General features: G+C 41.9%; 4 protein-coding genes across 4 annotated transcripts in view; 1 reads left to right on the top strand and 3 right to left on the bottom strand.

Moving 5' to 3' along the window:
* The window catches only part of sytl1 (synaptotagmin-like 1), a 9,545-nt gene extending 8,884 nt beyond the window's left edge, over positions 1-661 (bottom strand). Inside the window, exons 1-2 of the mRNA XM_035680810.1 lie at positions 527-661; positions 34-141 (exon numbers count right to left, since the gene is read on the bottom strand). The gene's annotated coding sequence lies outside the window, so the exon portion shown is untranslated. The remainder of the gene's footprint in view (positions 1-33; positions 142-526) is intronic.
* A 1,337-nt stretch (positions 662-1,998) lies between these two features.
* On the bottom strand, positions 1,999-4,465 carry cd164l2 (CD164 sialomucin-like 2). Its single transcript, XM_035681954.1, has 6 exons — positions 4,195-4,465; positions 3,700-3,786; positions 3,382-3,466; positions 3,249-3,340; positions 2,887-3,037; positions 1,999-2,628 (listed from the first exon to the last, which is right to left on the bottom strand). Exons 1-6 carry the CDS (start codon positions 4,271-4,273, stop codon positions 2,613-2,615), a joined length of 510 nt encoding a protein of 169 aa, XP_035537847.1. The 5' UTR covers positions 4,274-4,465; the 3' UTR covers positions 1,999-2,612.
* A 5,203-nt stretch (positions 4,466-9,668) lies between these two features.
* gpr186 (G protein-coupled receptor 186) lies at positions 9,669-11,020 on the top strand. The gene has a single exon (XM_035681717.1). The coding sequence runs from the start codon at positions 9,669-9,671 to the stop codon at positions 10,659-10,661; it is 993 nt and encodes a 330-aa protein (XP_035537610.1). The 3' UTR covers positions 10,662-11,020.
* Positions 11,021-11,756: 736 nt separating this feature from the next.
* wasf2 (WASP family member 2) lies at positions 11,757-19,168 on the bottom strand. The gene is made up of 9 exons (XM_035681716.1): positions 19,043-19,168; positions 17,640-17,803; positions 17,292-17,426; positions 16,953-17,106; positions 15,978-16,095; positions 15,725-15,846; positions 14,694-14,852; positions 14,092-14,585; positions 11,757-13,212 (listed from the first exon to the last, which is right to left on the bottom strand). Exons 2-9 carry the CDS (start codon positions 17,770-17,772, stop codon positions 13,055-13,057), a joined length of 1,473 nt encoding a protein of 490 aa, XP_035537609.1. The 5' UTR covers positions 17,773-17,803; positions 19,043-19,168; the 3' UTR covers positions 11,757-13,054.
* Positions 19,169-19,905: the final 737 nt, after the last annotated feature.

The following is a 19,905-nucleotide window of genomic DNA, read 5'->3' as shown; positions in this document are numbered from 1 at the left end:
TGTGTGTGTGTGTGCGTGCTTGAGGCTGCTTACCTTTGAGTTATTAACGCGTGCGCAATAGGAGTCTCCTGTCCAGGCGTTTAGGAGTTTGGCAAACAGGATATCGCAACGAGAGCACCACAGCTTTCATAAAGCTGTCACCTAACAACACACAAATAATAATGTTGTAGCGTGTAGTAGATGATATAGTCATAATAATACTACTTATATTCCTGTAGCAACGTTTGCAGTGATATACTAAATTGATAAAACAGTTGCTGTTCTTTTTTTTTTTTTTACACCATCTGACATATTTAGTGCTATATTTTGAAAAAGTATTAAAGTGTCTGATCTTGATCATTTCTATGAAGTTTTCCCTCGAGGGTAAACAGGCCCATGCAGCACTTCCCTCATCACAAACACCGCGAGAGAGAGGACACCTGTCGCCACTTTTTCCCCTTCTAGATCAAAAAGGTTGAACTCTCTCCCCTCCCAAATTCACAAAAACACAAACACAGAAGAAACATAAAAGTCAAAGCTGTGTTACCTTACTTGACAGCTTCCGACTGTTCCATCTGTGAAAAGTCGAGTAAAAAGTTGTCCCGAGTTCGGTGTGTGTGTGTGTGTGTGTGTGTGTCGAGGTATGTGTGCAGAGTAAACGCAGTGAACACGCCCTCCCGAGTTAGTCCGCACAGGGGCTGCGGTCAGCTGGGAGCAGAGCATGAGACGGAACAGAAAACACACAGAGAGGAGGAGGAGTGTGTGTGTGAGTGAGTGTGTGTGTGTGTGTGTGTGTGTGTGTGTGTGTTTGAGCGTCAGATTAGTAGCCAGCGTTGTGTTTGTTTGACTGTGTGATATGACTCACACACACACACACACGGATGTTTTACCAATGGCAGGGTGGAGGTGGGATATAACTTTCCTTCTTGTAGTTGTCCACACCTGCTAAACACACAGTTGGCCACATACTGAGGGTGCACCTACTCTACTCACACACACACACACACACACACATACACGTACAGAGAAACCTGCCTCAACTTTTTATTGTGGACTATTGTAATCTGTGGTAATATGTGTGTGCTAGATGTCCCTTTCTCTCATTGGAAGTGTGTTTTTGTGTGTGTTGGGGGAGGGTGGTGGATTGAGAGTGAAAAAGACCTGTATTCAGTCCTGTCCTTTGTCAACAGACTTGGATGACAGCCACAGTCTGCCTTGTTGGGGAGCTTTTTTTGTGTGGGTTTATTCAAGCCTGTAGGTCCTGGCACAGACAGCGGCTGGTGCATCCAACCAACAATCCTGCTGCTCCCCACAAGGCCTCTACCCACAATCTGCCCCTGCTGCATGCTGGGAATCCTTACTGACACCTAGAGTAAGGATTAATAGGTGATTGTTATCTGCAGATACTGGAAGCCCATTTCTGGTCGCACCCAGGTTACGGCAGAAACCGTTTACTCACTCTGCTGGTATGTGCAAATACTGTATGCACTCAAAACGTACTGTACAAGGTCTTACTGTGATTAGCTGTTACCGACTCCTCATTTGCATGCACAAAAGCAGACCTGACCCACACACACAGTTAGACACACAGAGAGGTGTTTATCCTTAGTTTATTCAGGCTGCCAGCCTTTTTTAAGCATGTTTCATTGTAATGGCATCACAACAAAATCAAACACATTCATATTGATCAACTTATCTAGCATTAGCACGAGTAAACAGGGTCACATCAAATCTCTTTGAACTGTTATTAAAGGGTTAAAGCTGATATGTATGTAATGAGCAGTCAAAACAGAAAATTAATTTATAAAAAAAGACAAGTCAAAACAAAACACACACACAAATCAGAAAGCCATACTGGATGACATTCAAAGGTCTGCTACTATTGGGCCTTAGATCTTATATTGTTAAGTATTCCCAGGAATTGTTGAGATGGCTCCTTAGTCCTTAGCTAAATTATATAACTCGCTGCAAGTTGACAAATTATATAAATATATAACATACATAAGTATTTTAATTTTTGGTCTCAATAAAACACTAGAAAGTAACTCAACTTCACATGAAACACAAAAGTATTCTTAGATGAAAAAAAAATCTTACAAAGTTGATGTCTAGGGCCTCATTTTGGTCTATTTTAGTGTTCTTGAAAAAAACTTTAAAATGCCTGTTACGGCCTTGTCTGACCTACTGTCTACATGGCATTATATCATCCTTTCCCACAGTTGCACTGTACTATTTACACAGTTGAAACATTGATACAGCTAATTGCATGTTATTTAAGTACTTGTAAAAATTTATGGTGGGTTTGATACCAAAGATAAATCGCTAAAGGTGCTGAGAACATCTGAGGCTTTTTGTTCCTTATTTGTCAGATTACCAACAGGCAAAATGTCTGAAATATAAATACTATACAAACACAGTGAACACATGCACATACACTCGTTACACAATGCAGTATTATGAGAAAAATGTCCTCTTATAAACACACCCAACCCCCAGGGGTACACATGGGGACCAAACCAAAAATGACAAGGGCTCAGAAAAAAAAAAAAAAAAATCTCTTGTCGTCACAAATCGATGAGTCATTGCTCTGCTGTCCTCCACCCTCATCTGTTTGTCCTTCACACATCTTGTCTTCACTGTGGCTGCTCTCTGTGTGAAGACAGACAGAATTTGATCATATGGACAGATGGGGTTTGTGAGCAGAATCAAAACACAATCTAGAGGGATGTTAAAGGTGGCTCTTGATGTATATTGGCTGCTGTTGATCACTCCTGCCACCAGAGGCTGCTGTTGCACCAACAGACCATAGCTTAACACAGTGACACAGACACATTTACACTCACATACTTGAACTGGTGCAGTCACGCTAAATTCTCAGTTCTCTAACACCTACATGCGCAAACTCACATGGGGTCATAGCTGCTCTGCTCTTTGGTTTTGAGGAAGCGCATAGCAATGAGGCCACCCGCCTGCACACACAGCACTAGTATGATGCCTCCAATGAAACTGGACATGTCAAACCTGGCCTGGGAGAACTCTGGGGTGTTGCTTCCGTCACCTGGAGGGAAAGAAAAATGAAGAGTTTGATTGCAGAACGGAAAAATAATAGAGCATCAGATTTTTCAGAGAAATTCTGGGATTTTGTACAGGTGGAAATGACTGAGCAGCACTGGGGAACATTTTACTCAGCTCTTATGGGAATAATAACTGACGCAAGAGAAAGAGGAGGGGGTGTAAGTGGATGCTGGAGTAGAGATGATACACTTTACCTGAGTCACCTTTACCTCCATCAGCTACAGTCTCCACAACTACAATAAAACATGCAGAAGAGATAATAGTTAATGAGGCAGCAGAGAAATATCTCATGTTCATTTTGGAGTGTATTGTTTGCTACCTGTGCACAATTCAGACACTCTAGTCCAGCTACAGTTCATGCCGTTGTCTGCTGAGTCGCCCTCATCAGTCACACACATGCCTGTGTCATTACCTGAGACAGAAAGAACAAGCATTTTAGTGTGTCTGTACGTGTGTGTGTGTATCATGTGTATGTTCCTGGCATACTAAATAATTCAGTCATCTTGTACAAACCAGGGAAGCTTATGTTACAGCAGCTATGATGATTGAATTACTATCAGAGGTCAGAGGTGTGTGTGTCTGCATGTGTGTGTGTGTCTGCGTGTGTGTGTGTCTGTGTGTGTGTGTGTGCATGCGCCGCGTCACCATCTGGACAAAGCCTCCAGACACAGCCTGTCAGGTTCAGCATGGACTCTCCAACGCACAGGTCACATGACTCGGCTTGAGAACAATCTGTAGGAGGGACAAAACTGGCAGTCAACTGGAAGTGTCACTTAAAACAAATTGATTGACAAATTCACAATTATCTTTCCACAGAAACATTTTGTTTCAAACAAGACTTTCCACAAGTCTGGACAGCGTCAGAATAGGCAATATTGAGTAGGCAAAATTCAAGAGTAATGCCAAAGAAGCAATAACAGATTGTCATTAACCTCTCTAATGTTTGCGAATTGTCAGTTCTTATGAAATACTGGAGAACAAGCCATCATCACAGGGAATAATAGAAGAGATACTACCAAGGAAAGACACTGGAAGGAGACATCTGATGCTACGTGTAGGAAGATACAGCAATAGGTTTCTGACCAAAATACACTAAGATGAAAAAAAACATAAAAGTAAGACTTAAGGATGGACCCATACCTGACTGCGAGTACACAGAGGGCACCACTGCAAGAAGCAGCAGTGTGGAGCAGAAGACCTTCAATGCCAGCTGCTGCATCCTGACAGCCACAGAGCACCAACAAGTGCAACTGACTGCTGGAAACTTTGTTGCCTGGAGAAGAATTAGTATCAACAAAATGTTTTCAATAAAAATATCGTCGGTAAGTCCTCAAAAGGGTATCCAATAGTTGCAAACAGAGGTACGGCTCCTGGCTAGGACACAGAGGGAAAGAGAGAAAGACAAGAGACACAGAGATCTGTGTAACATGAGCGACACCCAAACTTGGTTTCCTGGCAACCAACTGGCCCACCTCAACCTTCCTGAAATACACACCAGTTTAGACGAAGTGACACCTGTTTAGTCCAGCAGGCATTGCATGCACACACACCTTCTTTCACATATATGTCCTTACAAACACCATAAACCATAGTGGGACCAACTGCACAAATTAAGGATGAACACAAAGTCATTTAAGAACCCTCATTATTTGCCCTCATTATTTTATAATAATAGTATATAGTACAGTGGCTCCCAAGATAAATCTGAGGGGTCATAAGATAATTTAGAGAATAAGACAGAAAAGAAGACAGATTAAGAGTCCACGTCCATGCTAGTGGCTCTGTGAGGCTGTATTTAGGCACAGCTCTGCTCTGAGCTAAATGCAACATCAGCATGCTAACATGCTCACAGTGACAATGCTAACATGCTGAGCTGGTGTAATGCAACACTATCTCAGTTTAGTATGGTAGCAGGCTAACATTAGCTAATTAGCACTAAACACAAAGTACAGCTGATGCAGTCAGGAGAAGTTAGGGGAGTATAATTTATTCTCTGTGCACCATAAAGGTCTGAAACAAATTTCATGGTAGTAATAGTTTTCTAATAAATAAAGCAACTTCTGTTCAACCCATATTGGTTTCAGGTTTAAATGTATTAACTTCCAGTTTAAGCCCCATTCCGAGTACGGATATAAATACAGATCATTTATTTGGTTGAACTGATACAGATACAATGGTGTACTTTCTCACCCTTAACCACTACCTGGTTGAAAGGGTAAGATTATTTGATTTTTTCTGACTTTTTTTCTTGTGAAATACTTGATACTCTCACATACAAATCCTTTCTCAACTTGAGAAGGAAAAATCACTTTGTACTCAAACTGATCAGAACTCATGTTTACTCCAAGGTCATAAACTGTGAAAATCGCTTCATTTTAAGCAGTCACAAGCCATGTAAGAGTGGCAACCATTGTTCTAGGAAATAAACTAGAACCAGAATCACATATTTTTCATGTGAATACTCAAACTAAAGAAAATTTCTCAACAGGCTTCCTCTGGAAAAAGCTGGATTAAGGCAGTTGATTAGTGCAGTCAGGGTTCTCATTTTAATTAGGAATGTGTCTGATACAGTAGTTAATGATAGTAGTTAACAATATGCCTCTTGAATGATCCAATCTAATTAGCACATCTCTAAATGTACTGTAGGTGTGAACACTAGAACACTGTGACTAGAAGTGGTCAGAACACATGTGACTACGTAGGTCAGTAGACAGCCTATACGTCAGCAGTCTATTATCACCTCAAATGTGTCACTGACTGCGATGAAGTGCAGCCTAGTCACTTGTCAATTTTCTCAAACACTATTGATTCGCCTGTGACAAACAATGCAGACAATAGTTTGAAGTCCATATTTAGTATGAAGCAAGATAATTGATATGCAATACTTTACACAAGCTGTATTAGCCAAGCACAAATAAGATTAGAGCAAATGTAAAAAGTAAAATCTGATCACTAATCAATTACAAGTTTGTGACAGTTTCTTACAGTTACAACTATCAATACATAAGCTGGATGTACAGCATCTGGACACAAGACAGAATGCCTGAACAAGCCTGAGATTGATTGAGAAAGTCTGATTTAGAAGTCTGATTGATCACAATGTGAAATGGTGACAGAAATAAAGCAGTAAAAGGGAGCTCAGACTAGTCAAGGCTCCATTACTCCCTGCTTTACCCTTGTACACACACATGCAAATGTATCAGCACAAACAGTACTAGTGCTTCGACCTTCAAAGTGCTGATTTGAAATGTAGATGCACTGAGTCATACAGTATACAGGACTCGGCCAAGCCCCTCAAAATCAGGTGCATTGAGCCCAGAATCACGACACACTTGTCTCCTTTATGCAATGAATTCCGCCATCACCTCCTCCCACGTGTTGCTCCTCCTCCACTCCCACATCTCATATGCTCTCTCACACATTGTCTGGGTACATCTGTGCAGCTCTGCAGGGTGGCTGGTTTGTGAGTCGGCGTGCTACAAAAACACAAAGGGATATTCCGCAGTCCTGTCGGACACGATTTCCTCCTCCACTGTTTCTCCCACTGCTGGCAAAAATCGATACACCAGCGACAGATAACCGGATAATGCTGCAATTTACACTTGTTAGTGTTAGTATATGTACACATACACATAAATCATATAAGTGAATAAAAGACATTAGTGCAAGGATATAAAATAGGAATCCATCACAGTCTGTAGTGTCTTAGAAGGGAAGAATCACCTGGATAAATTGCACAGATTTGTAAAAGCTAACCTTAAATTATTACATGTGATTCATATATAATGTGTTTGTAGTAGTACTATTAAATGTGTCATGAAAAATATAGGACATGGAGAAAATTAGGTATTCAGGTAAGAAAAACAGCTGTTATTCTGAAGGTGACAAGTGTTGCTCTTCAGACCCTCTAAGCGACGTAGGAGGGGTTTATCAGCAGGAAGTGTGTCCTAATATGGCTCGAGCAGGACGAGATCTCCTCACCACCCACCACCCACCACCCCCACAGTTAGCGCATTGATATGCGCGACCACGTAGACAACTGCAGCACCCACGTACACTATCAAACCGGGGAAGCCACGAATTCCCTGCTGCTGTTATGATTCTGCAGGAGTCAGAGGAGTCAGGGGCCTGTTTAAATCAAAAGACAAATCAATACCTTAGATAACAAGCTAAATAAAGGGCATTTCTGCTTTCGTTTGATTACAGGAAACCCCCTCCCCATGCACACCATAACACACATGCTTGTAAGGTTTATAAATGATTTCAGGTTTATTAGATGACATGTGTGAACCTCATAATGTACAATTTAAATACACACCACATAGACCAGTGCCAATAGTATCACTAATAATGAATAATTATATAAAAGATATAAGTTGTCGCAGGGTTTTGGGTATGGCAAGGGGCAATTAAGTCACATTTTGAGCCAAACTGGACGATAGTGTCTGTTTCCCACAGATAACTGGTGCCCTGCCGGACATCTCCCCATGAGTCATCCTGATGCGTTTCAGCACTGTGGACAGCGGCAGCCCTGAGCTCTGTCCCCACAGCTCGATACCTCTGAGCCCTGCCCCACTCAGAACAATATCCTCTCATTCAAGGAAGTCTCCTGGGTCTTATTGAGAAAATGTGTGTGTGTGTCTATTGGTGGTCATTATTTACCAGAAATGAGAACAAGAGTGAACCGCAGTGGGAGGGACGACAGAGATGCCGCATTTTTCTGAATGAAATTACTCCATACACACCCCCTCCCTACTCTCCCCGCATCCTCAGTGCCGGCACCTCATTGGTCGAGCCTCCCAGTCACTGACGTCAGGCTGGCGCTCTTGTGGATGATCAGCGCGCCAGAGCATCCATTCTGCCTCCCATAAGCGCTCCGACGAGATTGAAGAAGAAGAAGAAGGGATGCAAGCGACGGCAAGTGAGAGTTTGGCGCAACTTTGATGAAGACAGGAGGGAGCACGGTGGCATACACAGGGATTGTCCTCCTTATTTAAACTGGTGCCGAGCATCACTGCCGACAGCATCCCCCCATCTCCATCATTTGGGTCTTACAAGAGGAGAGAGCAGATCTGTTTAACTCTTGCAAAGGAATCACGGAATCGTGTTAAAAAGGTAAGATGAATACTCCATATTTTACATGTATACAAGTCTGTATATGCGTGAATGTGTGCGTGCGTGTGTTGGGGACATCCTCTGCGGTGCAATGAACCTGCAATTGTATTATACAACAGGGACCTCCGCACCAGGAGGTGGGATATACCTCCTCACAATGAGACGTGAGAGGGAGGAGGATGAAAGACTCCAAAAAAAGACTCCTCCTGTATGAGCAATATATATATATATATTCTTAAAATAACATTAATATATTACATTTGCGATGTGGTATTCCCTCCCAGTAGGCAAGCAGTACATTTTGACATGTACTAAAAAAAAACAAGCAGATCACATACTGGAGAGCACAAGCGTCTGAACAGGCGAATTCTTTAAATAGCCTAATTGTCGCCTAATTACCAGCACAAGCTTTCTCATTGGAGATATGAGGCGCTGCATGGTACACGCACAATCTGTCCCAGGTATACACAGTGTGTTCCTGTAGACGGACATCATGTTTGGACAGTAACAAGAGGGAAACCTCAGACTGGAGATCACTAACTTAATCTGTGAGTTTACAGATTTAGCAGCCTCAGCATTAATCATATGAAAGCTGTTTGGATGCTCCTGAAACCTGTGACAAGATAAAACTAATTGGGTGGAAAGTCCGGATTCAGAGTGACGTGCTAAAAAACTATATGTATGATACTTTAATCAATGATAGCCCAATGATGCGTTCATGTTTTGGTATATCTATTGCGTTGCATTACGCCTAAAAAATGGATCGATTAACTATGATTGGCCACAAAACTACATATGGTGACGTCACTGACATTTCAGCAGGACAATTATATAAAATTATTTGTGGTAATCTAAGAAATTTAAATTTATTCATTCAGATGAAAAAATCGATTATCTGAGAGGTGCAATTCAGTTTCAAGTTTTTTACAGCCTAAAATGTAATAACTTATTTCTTATTTTTTATTGCAACGTAAGAGTTTTTTTTATCTAAATTAAAGATCATCCAGGGACAAGATGGGTTTAAATTAGGGTGTATATAGGCTACAGCCTAATCAGCCACTACTATATGCTTATGTATCTGTCCCAATACTTGCTAACCAACTAAATAAATCTATTTTTTATAATTGAAAATAATAATTATATATATTTTATGAAATAATAAACAATACAGGACAACATATCATTACAAATGAAAGGAGCAAGAGAGTGCAGGGAGATCACTAATACCACTTAATGCACTCACAGTGATAATCTAATTTTATATAGCTCAACAGCTTTTGATTATAAGAGTGTAACATCTTAAGTTCCCCATTACCACATTAAGTCTACTTCTGCTACATCCAGCCTGCAGCAGCTCCACAGGCTGAAACCACAACTTCTGGTCAAGCAAAAGGCTGTTTGCAAAGGCAGATGCTAATGACCCATTAAAGCTAATGCCGACATGTCTTTCTTCCTTTTTTCTCTCTCTTAGGTTGTTTTTCTGTGACTGCTGATAAGCCATGATCCTGAACGCCTCTGACCTGGGCTGGGACGAGTCCTCAGGTGCAGACCCCTTCTTCCCTCTGGACCAGTTGGGTAGCTCACCTCCATATGAAGTCCCGCCCCTCACGGTGTGGGGCGTGGCACTGTGTGTTTCAGGAACTCTCATTGCCACTGAAAATGCAATAGTTGTCACCACCATCTTGGCCACCCCGTCTCTTCGCGCCCCTGTTTTCCTGCTGCTGGCTAGCCTTGGACTTGCTGACCTCCTGGCAGGCGTTGCTCTGGTCCTGCACTTCCTCTTCCTGTTCTGTGTGGAGCCCAGTGATTGGTCAGAATTGCTGACCTCAGGACTGCTGGTGACATCACTGACTGCCTCACTTTGTAGCCTGATGGGTGTTGCCTTGGACCGATACCTGTCTTTAAGCCACGCCCTCACCTATGGTTCAAGCCAATCACGTCACAGAGCCGCCATCCTCCTGCTCCTGGTCTGGTTGGGTGCATGTATCATCGGGGCTGGGCCTGCAATGGGATGGCACTGTCTGGGAGAGCCAAACTCCTGTTCTGTAGCCCGACCTCTGACCCGGACATACCTATCGCTGCTGTGTGGTGGCTTCCTGGTGGTTGTCATGGTAACCCTGCAATTGTACGCTGGGATCTGCCGTGTGGCAAGGCGGCATGCCCACGCCATTGCTACCCAGAGGCACTTTCTCCCTGCCAACCAATCATATGCAAACAAACACAGCAGTGGGAGAGGCTTCTCTCGGTTGATCCTGGTGCTCAGTGTGTTTGTAGGCTGCTGGATGCCTTTCTCCCTCTGGGGGCTGCTGGGAGATGCGTCCAGCCCTCCTCTGTACACCTATGCCACCTTGGTGCCAGCAGCGGGCAGCTCGTTGCTGAACCCAATACTCTACAGTCTAAGAAACAAAGACATTCGCAAAGTGCTGCTCCAGGCCTGCTGCCCACACAAATACACACAAAACACACACGTACACTACCCTGTTGATGTGTAGACTGCCAAACTTTGCCAGACTCAAACGACCATACAATCTATGCCAGACATATCACTGTTTGTGTGCCAAAATACGCACATAGCTGCATTGACTCTCATCCAAATCAAGAACATTAAGTCTCTCTCACACACACACACACACACACATACTCCCACACACGCAAGCAGCAGAGAGATGAAGTCCTTCTGTGAATCAGAATGTCCTGGACTGTCCTGGCTGGCAGCCATCTTGGGACAAAAGACTAAACATGCTGTCTTGTATGTACTTTGTGCCTCATCCAGTCAATTGTAGATCCACTGGATTCCCAGACTGACACAATCACAGGGATGCTATATATATCCCCAGTCATAAAAAGTGGATTTAATGAACGTCGGCACTTTAAGATGAGAGGACAGATTTTAAATGTAAGCATATCACAGTGTAATGACGTGTGATCCAAAGTCCAGTTTTATTTACTTGAATAACAAGAAAACACAATGTTCTAGATTTTTGAGATTCTATTTTGCACATGCTGTTACAGGCACTTTGAAAGGTACTGACCATATGTTCATGTTGCACAGCCTTTTTGAAATGAATGAATATTTTATACTGATGAATAATAAATATGCTTTTTTTCTACTTGGTGATGTCAGCACTCTTCTCTTTACTGCTGCTGAGGCTTTTAGTCCGTTTGTCTCTCTCTCTCACTCCTTAACTCAATCAGGCAGACTGCTGCTATCTATTCCTGTATCCTGAATTATTTGGTGGATAAAGCAATCTTCACTTTCATTACCATCACTTTGCACCCACTGCATCCTTTAAAACCTACAAAGCAGCCTTGGTATGAGGATATAGTGATTATGCAAGAGGTTTTTCTCTCCTCCTACTCATTTTTAGAACTTTCATCCAGGCGACTCATTTTCACACTCCCTACACAGTCAGCACCGGGCGGGCACTGACTGTGAAAAAATCTCTAGCACTGACATAAAGAGGATGAGTCACGGATAAAGCATGAGGAGTCTTATGCCAAGGCTTGACATTCTTGGAGACTTGTTATTTAACACTTCACAGCATACACACTATTCATTCTCACAGAAAAGACATCCAAACAATGACTGTAATTCACTCTATTTTTATTGAAATAACTATAATCATTTGGAAAATTTAAGGCAGGAGAAGCAGAACTTTGGCTAAGCATGCTGTGTGATTGTGCTTTAAACACAAAAATAAAAATAAAAATAAAAATAAAAATAAAAAGGCACTTGAAAAATATGCGGTCCACACTAAAACATCAGTCAGTTCTATATTTGAGTCATCAATGGCAGCTGTTGATATTTTTTTGGAAGCGACAGACATCGGTGACCACCACTGCAGATAACCAAAATAAACCAGCACTGATACTTAAATGCAGTATTAAAAAAAGGCACTTATCAGGCAGCATTTTGCTTTATCCTGCTGCCTGTAATTAAAGCATCAGAGCCTAGTTCATCCCCAGAAAAGGTCAAAATAAAAACTGCAGGAAGAAAAATGCAACGGAGCTGATACACGGTACAAATTGAATCATGATAATTGTGTTAAATGTCTGCATATGTTCAGTATGGTGATCTCATCTATCACCCCAGGTGTCTGGCATGAGCCAATGCTTCCCCTATCGCACTGAATAATTCATTCATGAATTTGTTTATAATCTTCAACCACGTCTCATCTACAAGTCAACTGCTCCCATGACAACCACAGAAGAAAAAAAAATTAGACTGAGTACGAAAGTGAGGAAAGGAAAAGTGATAAAGAGTGGACTTCAAGGTATATCAAGGGATTGCATTCATTATCTTTAGTAGATATGATTCAATATGTAATATAAACTATACATCTATATCATATAATCTATAAATGAGCGAGAATGTTTTGACGTCTTTCCACTGAGTACATAGAAATACTGTGTATGGAAGAGGTTGCATGCTTGTGTGTGTACTCCTTCTTTATTACCCTTTGCCATAATATACCAAAGCAGATAAAATCTGACATTAAAGGACATCTGATTCTAATAGACACTAAGATAAAGACAGAGGTGACGGGTTTATGTACAGATTCAGCAGAGAGACGTGCATCACATCACACACTCAACTGTGTCATCCAATGAAAGCAATGGAAAATTAGCACAGACACAATCACACTCTTTCGCTCAATCTTTGGACTTTTGCACCTCTGTTCTAAATAATTTTGGATAAATAGAAATAATTGGGTCGAGGAATGTACATACTATGTGCGCACACACTCAAAATCTAACAGACACACAGAACATGGACCCCAGCTTTACAAGTACTTAAGAATGTGATCTGAATGGAAATACGCTGATGTTGTTTACAGCTGAGGAAAGATACGGAGGTGGTAGTGAAGATGAAAAGGGATGACAATCATTCAGACCACTCCTCATCGTCAAACTCCGAAGAGTCATCCTCACTGTCGCTGCACTCCACGGCAATACGACGGGACAGGATGGCGGCCACATCGTTGCCAAAGTGATCCCTCTTCTCCTGCTCCCGCTGTGCCTCCACCTTACGCAGGTTAAAACCTATAAAGGGAGTTAGTTACAGTGAGTGAGTGGGCCTGACAACATCTGTATAATACTTTACAAGGAGCATCCTGTCATTGTACAGACAAACATAGTGTAAAATATTAATTTCAAATTATGTCAAAAAAGCATTTTATTTGAGGCAAAAATAGATCATTATTATTAGCAAAATGTACTTAAGATACCCCATGGAGTTTTTGCTGCTATGAAGGAACATTTTTATTAAAGGGTCCCTACTTTGTTTGTGTAGCATACTCAAAAATGTTTAATGAATAGTTTAACGCTATTCCACTAAATAACAGCTGGTGGCAGTAATGTGCAAAGAAACATTACTGCCACCAGCTGTTTTTTAGTGGAAGGATACACAATGTATATACTCAAATACTGAACGTAAATATAACTTTGTCTGTTTGTCTGGCACCAAAAAAGAGGTACTCATAATGCAGACTTTTTAATATTATTATTATACATTATAGCATTGGAAAAACATTACCAATGCCTCAATGTGTAAGCAGCAATTTAATATTGTAGCTGGCTGAAGTGGAGCCAAGTTTTTATTTATACTGTCGGTTATTTTAATTTACAGTTTAATTAACTTTTATGAAACAATGCATTGCTTTTATACGCTCATTAGGTCTCCATAATCTTAATCTGAAGAGTATCTCATAACTTCAAGTGTCAAATAAACGTAACAGAGTGAATTACATATTTGTCTCTGAAATGTAGTAGAGTCTAAAGCAGCATACAACAGAAATACTAGTAAGTACCTTAGATATGTTATATGTTGTTTTACTTGTTTCACTAGTTTAAATTTATTATTCAGCCAATCAGCAGTGAGGACTGCAAATATACATTTTATGTTGATCGGTTTCCTGTTACCTTGTCGGATGGCTTGCAGCAGGTCACTGCGACCGTCAGGAGCAGGCTCTGGCGGAGGTTTGGGAGCAGAACTGGGTGCCCCACCACCACCAGAGGGAGGAGGGGGAGCAGAGTTGTTCATGGATAAGGGAGGAGGGCCAGGGGGAGGAGGAGGAGGAGGTGGAGGTGGTGGACCACCACCTGCAGGCAGAGGTGGTGGAGGAGGAGGAGAAACAGCGGACATAGCAGGTGGAGGAGGGGGAGCAGGTGGGGAGGGATAAGAGGAAGGAGAGGAGGAGAGTGGAGGAGGGGAAGGTGGGGTGTCGAAGCCAGGGGGAGGTGGGGGAGCCCCAAAGCCAGAGGGTGGAGGAGGAGGAGGAGGTGCAGGGGGAGGGGAGAGGTTGGGGCGAGAGTTGGGCAGGGAAGAGGCCATGGGGGGAGCAGGAGGTGGGTGGCTCGGACTAAGCACGCTGACACGCTTCTGGGGAGGTGCTCCGTACTGCCCGTCATTATACCTGCAGGTGACAGAGTGGAAGTTCGAGACGTTAAATGACAAAATGGATCTCAAACAGTAGGTTTATAATATGTTTGGTAGATGTGCCTAAAACCAAGAGGCTACTTACGCCATGTCTGGAGGTGGAGGAGGCAGGAAGTCATCAGCGCCAGGTGGCGACATCGGGGAGCTGGGCTCATAAGCAAAGGAGCCAGTACTCTGCTCGAGGCCTTCAGAAGTGAAACCTTCTCCAGATCCAATACTGCCATTTAGACCCTCAGAAGAATTCCTATAAACAAATTAAAGACATCACTATCAGTCCAACATACAGCATGTCATCTCTGTTCTCTGAAATCTAGACATGCAAATGACCTAGATAAAAAAAACACAGAGCATCTAAAGACCTATTTAGCAGTCATGGGTCGTGTACTGTTTGCTTATGAGAAATTACCATGAAAAGATTTAAGAGGAAGTATCATACATGCATTTACAGCAGAAGACGCAAATAGTGAAATGACGCATGTGTTGACTGGTTCACACAGCTATTAAAATAACACAAAGCGCAGTCACTTACACAGAGATAAAAGACTGGCTTGTTCTTCAGTTGAACATCTTAACCGATTATTGTTTTTAGGCCTGGCTCGTGAATGAGTTACATACAAGATTTCTTACAAAACACTATACTAATACTAATGTGACTCTAATTTGTTCCTTTAATGACAAATTGACAATGACAAAAAACTTATTTTGACACAATTCATTTCTTTAACATGTTTACCATGTGATCATTATATGTCACATGCAATAATCTAAAAATAATCAACGTTAAGGCCTAATGTGATTCACACATTTGTTTACCGCAATGTGCCAATGACAGCCAGTGCAACACCCAAGCCCCTGAGAACATTTTCAGACAGGACGTACCACCCATATCACTGTGTACAGATTGGCTGATAAAACAGGGGAGAATGGAATTTACCAAGCGATTGCCCATTCTGTCCTTTTACTGTCTCAACTAGAGAGAGAAATGTATTTGTCAAGTCATTATTTTTTTTTTTTTTTACATGTTGCCTCTTGAGCATGTGGATGACCACAACTCACCAAAACACACTCCATCAATCTGCAGAGAGTTCAACCACACTTCACTCAATCTCAACTTACATCAAATCATTCTTTGGCACCACAAACTCCTCCCCCATCTTACGGCGTTCCCATTCTTCCTTCCTGGTCTTGATCTTTCGTGGATTAAGTGTCCGTAGGTTTAGATGGTCCTTCTTCTCCTTCTACTCAGAAAAGAAACAGAGAAAAGGAGTCATGGAGGCTTTAACTGGATGTGACCAATGTCGTCCACTTGTTTCAACTCATGCTGTCATGTTATTTGTTTAATGTGTATGAGCCTGTTTATGTGTCTCACTCTGTGCTTGCGTCTCTCCTTCATGATGTCCTTGGTGTCCTGCAGCATCTTCTCCTTCCACAGGTCAAAGAAGTAGGAGGGATCAGTGTAAAACTTGAGGGCCTCCTTTCCATCGTCCCTGCAGGGAACCATTTACAAACATTGTATTTACATTTGTGTATTAGTTACACTTTGTTATCTTGTATCCACAGACATACATAACAGATCTGTATCTGCCTTACAGTATGTGCCAATATATTCACAAACCATAAAACTTCCCTTTTTTAGAAACATTTTCTTTAGTCACATCCCACCACATCCTACCTACCTAAAGATCTGTCATTGTCAACATTAATTCCGTTTTATAATAAAAGGCTTTATAATAAAATTGGACAAGCTTATACTTTTATTGTTATTATTGTTGAAATAACTTTTCTGGTTTTTAATGAATCACACTTCCGATGACATATCATGCCTCGCAGTTAGTTAATATTCAAGACCTCACTGATATGTCAGCTGGGTTGTGACACATATGATTATAATCTAGCTCTTTTTGGCATGTCTGAGGTTACTGTGATTTCTCATTAGGTTTGCTTGTTTTTAGGCTGGCAAAAAAAAACGTCAACAAAACAAAACTAAAACATCAGTGGGTCAAAATAAATGTATCTTTCACATGTTGACGCACTAATAAACAACAGCATTGAGTACTGCATCAGTATGATGAATCACAAGGATGTTGCAGAGGTGGGCTACATGTCTCCTGAGCAACAGAATAAACAGCCTTTTGACTTTCTGTGATATTTAGCATCACAAAAATCATAAATATCAAGGACTGAACCTCATTAAACAGTCACTGTTTGAGACCAAGTCCCAGTTAAGGTTTGAAGGTATATGAATCAGAGACGTGGGTTTAAATTATGAACAAAAATAGAACATGCATGTGCGTGTTTCCATCTCTGCACATGTGCATGCACGTGTTTTCTTTATTATACCTACCGGTACTGGCTGAGGTTGTTGAGTGGTGGGGGTGGATTACAGGTTATGTAGGTTTCCTGTACAGGCATTGGCAAGGACGGCCTGGTGAACAACTGCTGGTCCTGAGTCAGACTGCTACGGAAAGCCTTACGGGTAGTGATGGCCTGCAGAGAGACTGAGAGACAGAACAGAGAGAATATTATTGAATATTTATCGTGTGGAAGAGATTATTTTATTATTATTATTATTATTATTATTATTATTATTATTATTATTATATTTATCCATATTCAAACTACTGAACCAATCTGATACTGACATAAACAGTAATAGTAACGATTAACATGTGGGAGCACTTACCCTCCTCTTCTTTGGGGTCCAGCTGGGTGACTTTAACCTGCAGACGATCCACTCTTTCTCCAAGTGTATTTACTCTGGTTGCAAAAGCTCCAGCCTGGACAAACAGCTCCCCGAACACGTCCTCGGCATATTTGCCTACATAGACGCACAAGTTTATGAATTACATCAATTAAAATATTTGTCCCACACATGCACAATCAATGCATATTCACTCCTACATTCAAATCTCATCTCAATCTAAAATAGTACCTTCCATAACTGTACACATTTGCCACATGTTATTATTAATCATTCAAACCATACTTTAATGACATAATGACACCCAACACACACACAGCAGGGACTTACTGAGGCTGCCGAGCTGGCGGATAATATTGGCCAGGCTGATATTGGTGACACATTCTAGCTCACTGCGGATGTTGGAAGGGATGGTCTGGCGACACACGTGCCGCGGCTCTATATTCCTCGTAACCAGAGGCATGGTTGGATGTTGTGGGTAGGGGGGCCCAACCCTAAAGAGGGAAGAGGAAGTGAGTCATTTAAGTCAAAGACATACAGACATAAAAAGTAGTAAAAGACAGATGAATTACTATGTATTACATACAGTTGTGATAAGATAAACTGAGAATTGGGAAGGTGGCTCACGCATCCTGCTGTAAACATATACCAGAATATTCTATAGAATATGTTTGGATATCAGTTATGTATATCGGCCATTGGCAGCCCTGCTCTCTAACTATCGGCATCACTGTCAAAACCCATTTTGGTCAAGCACTAATCCTTTTTTTTTTTTTACTGGTTTATGACTTTTTGTTGTTACATCCAACCCTAAATAAATCACATGATCACGGGACTCCCCAACACGCCTGTATAAATAAAACCTGGGCCAGACAGAGCTAAAGCAGAAGCAAAACTAAAGTTCTGCTCCACTCAGCAACCATCCAGCATCCACTAAGTTGAAGTGAAACCGGAAAAATCTACATATAAAGAGAGAAAGACTGGTGCACAGATGGAAAAAAATCACAATCAGTGTGTGACAGTGTAAACTCCCCACACAACTCTCAACTCTCCAGTGCTGTATGGAGTCAGATCAGAGATTGGCAACTCCCATAGGCGCTCAGAGATGTGCAGTGACTGCAGACTACCTAAGACAGTGCAGGCAGGCAGAGTTTAGCTTACTGTAAGTATACCCTGCACTGTTTCCTATTGCCCAGCTCGGTCGGCTAATTACAAGTTTTCCATGTTAAGATTTGGGCTTCAGAGAGCGGTGAGGTCATGATACAAATGTTACTGGGTGGATTCAAGTGTCTGCTCTTTTCCTTTGGGGTTGACAGACAAACTCAAACTGAGCATACTGTAAGTCTGTCGGGTTTATCCACTGCTTTATGAACAGTGGGGCTTGTTACAGCTGTATCCACACAGCCCCGCACTGTGGGCTTTCTGCTGTGTTCGGCACTACCTACAAAACTGAAACCAGAAAGCTTTTTACCAATACGTTTAACACATTGGATGCACTCTGAAGTTTCTCCTAGGTATGTAACAAGAAGAGAACAAAACAACCGGAAACATTAAACTTTAACGCCCACAACATTCGCTACAAAAGGGCTCAAATGTAACTTGGGATCTCGGCCTTGTCAGAGCAGGAAGTAACTTGTAGGCGCCACTTATCTCGAAGGGACAGCCAAACTAAAGTATGTTTCTTACGTCCTCCACTTTATAAAAACACTTCTGTTCAAGCATATTGTTCTTACCGTCAAAACTGGCAACTGTAGGCCCTCTCTATAGCCCGGTTGTTGTCTTGTCTCAAGATTTCCACAAGAAATGTTGAGCGGTACAGTACACGGACGAGCTAAACAGATCGCGACAGTCCCGGGATTGTGAACTTGTGATTGGTCGAGTGACTGAGTTCCTCAAAGCTGATTGGCCACCGCGCCTGTCGCCTCTTTTTGCTAAGAACAGGATGTGGAAATTTCAACGTAAAAAGCGCAACTCCACCCTGACTAGTAGCAAACATCTGTGCGTAATTTGCGTAACGGAGGGTGGAGGCAGGAGCACATTCCAAACGTGCGCTCAAGCGAGTTGGAACGCGTCCGAGGAATGACTGGCATTGGCCTTTACGAGTAAGCTCTGAGCAGAAAAAAAGCCCTTATGGAGATAAATAAGCGTCCTGCGAGCCTCACCGGCTGAGTGTTAAGTGCATCCTTAACCTCAGCCCAGCCCGTGCAACCTGGAAGTACACACGGTTTATGGGAGGAGAGTTCTCCAGTAAAGGTTAAATCATTTATCCAAGTGTAGGAACCTGTGGTAAATGGTACAATTGAGGCAACCTGCCTCTGTTGCAATAGGATGGCAATTATACTCGTATCTTGCGGTGTGGTGCCTACATCTTAGGCTTATTTGTGTTGCATTAAACAGTTAGGACACTGCTGCAGCCACTTAATAGCCAGTATTTTTGATTTGTGGATTATGTGCAAATATGTTGAAATATAAACACAAGCACTGGGAATGAATTTCTACACCTATAATTTATTGGAAATACACACATACATACACTTAAGATCAGCTTAGGTATCACATGAATTCACAATTATACTTGCAGCTTCTACACAGCCCC

This window comes from Morone saxatilis, unplaced genomic scaffold (genome assembly GCF_004916995.1).
Source record: "Morone saxatilis isolate NCDOM2014 unplaced genomic scaffold, NCSU_SB_2.0 Contig9, whole genome shotgun sequence".
Classification (NCBI taxonomy): domain Eukaryota; kingdom Metazoa; phylum Chordata; class Actinopteri; family Moronidae; genus Morone; species Morone saxatilis.
Note: the sequence above shows the minus strand (reverse complement) of the source record. Positions and strands in the feature narration are given on the sequence as shown.

Excerpts from the sequence above, each read along its gene's own strand:
- cd164l2 (XM_035681954.1), bottom strand. The coding sequence starts at position 4,273 with ATGCAGCAGCTGGCATTGAAGGTCTTCTGCTCCACACTGCTGCTTCTT. Across the intron at positions 3,787-4,194 it reads CTCTGTGTACTCGCAGTCAG|ATTGTTCTCAAGCCGAGTCA; the intron begins GTATGGGTCCAT and ends TCCCTCCTACAG. Across the intron at positions 3,038-3,248 it reads TGGAGGTAAAGGTGACTCAG|GTGACGGAAGCAACACCCCA; the intron begins GTAAAGTGTATC and ends CTTTCCCTCCAG.
- wasf2 (XM_035681716.1), bottom strand. The coding sequence starts at position 17,772 with ATGCCTCTGGTTACGAGGAATATAGAGCCGCGGCACGTGTGTCGCCAG. Across the intron at positions 15,847-15,977 it reads AGGAGAGACGCAAGCACAGA|AAGGAGAAGAAGGACCATCT; the intron begins GTGAGACACATA and ends TTTTCTGAGTAG. Across the intron at positions 14,853-15,724 it reads GTGCCAAAGAATGATTTGAT|GAATTCTTCTGAGGGTCTAA; the intron begins GTAAGTTGAGAT and ends ATTTGTTTATAG.
- gpr186 (XM_035681717.1), top strand. The coding sequence starts at position 9,669 with ATGATCCTGAACGCCTCTGACCTGGGCTGGGACGAGTCCTCAGGTGCA.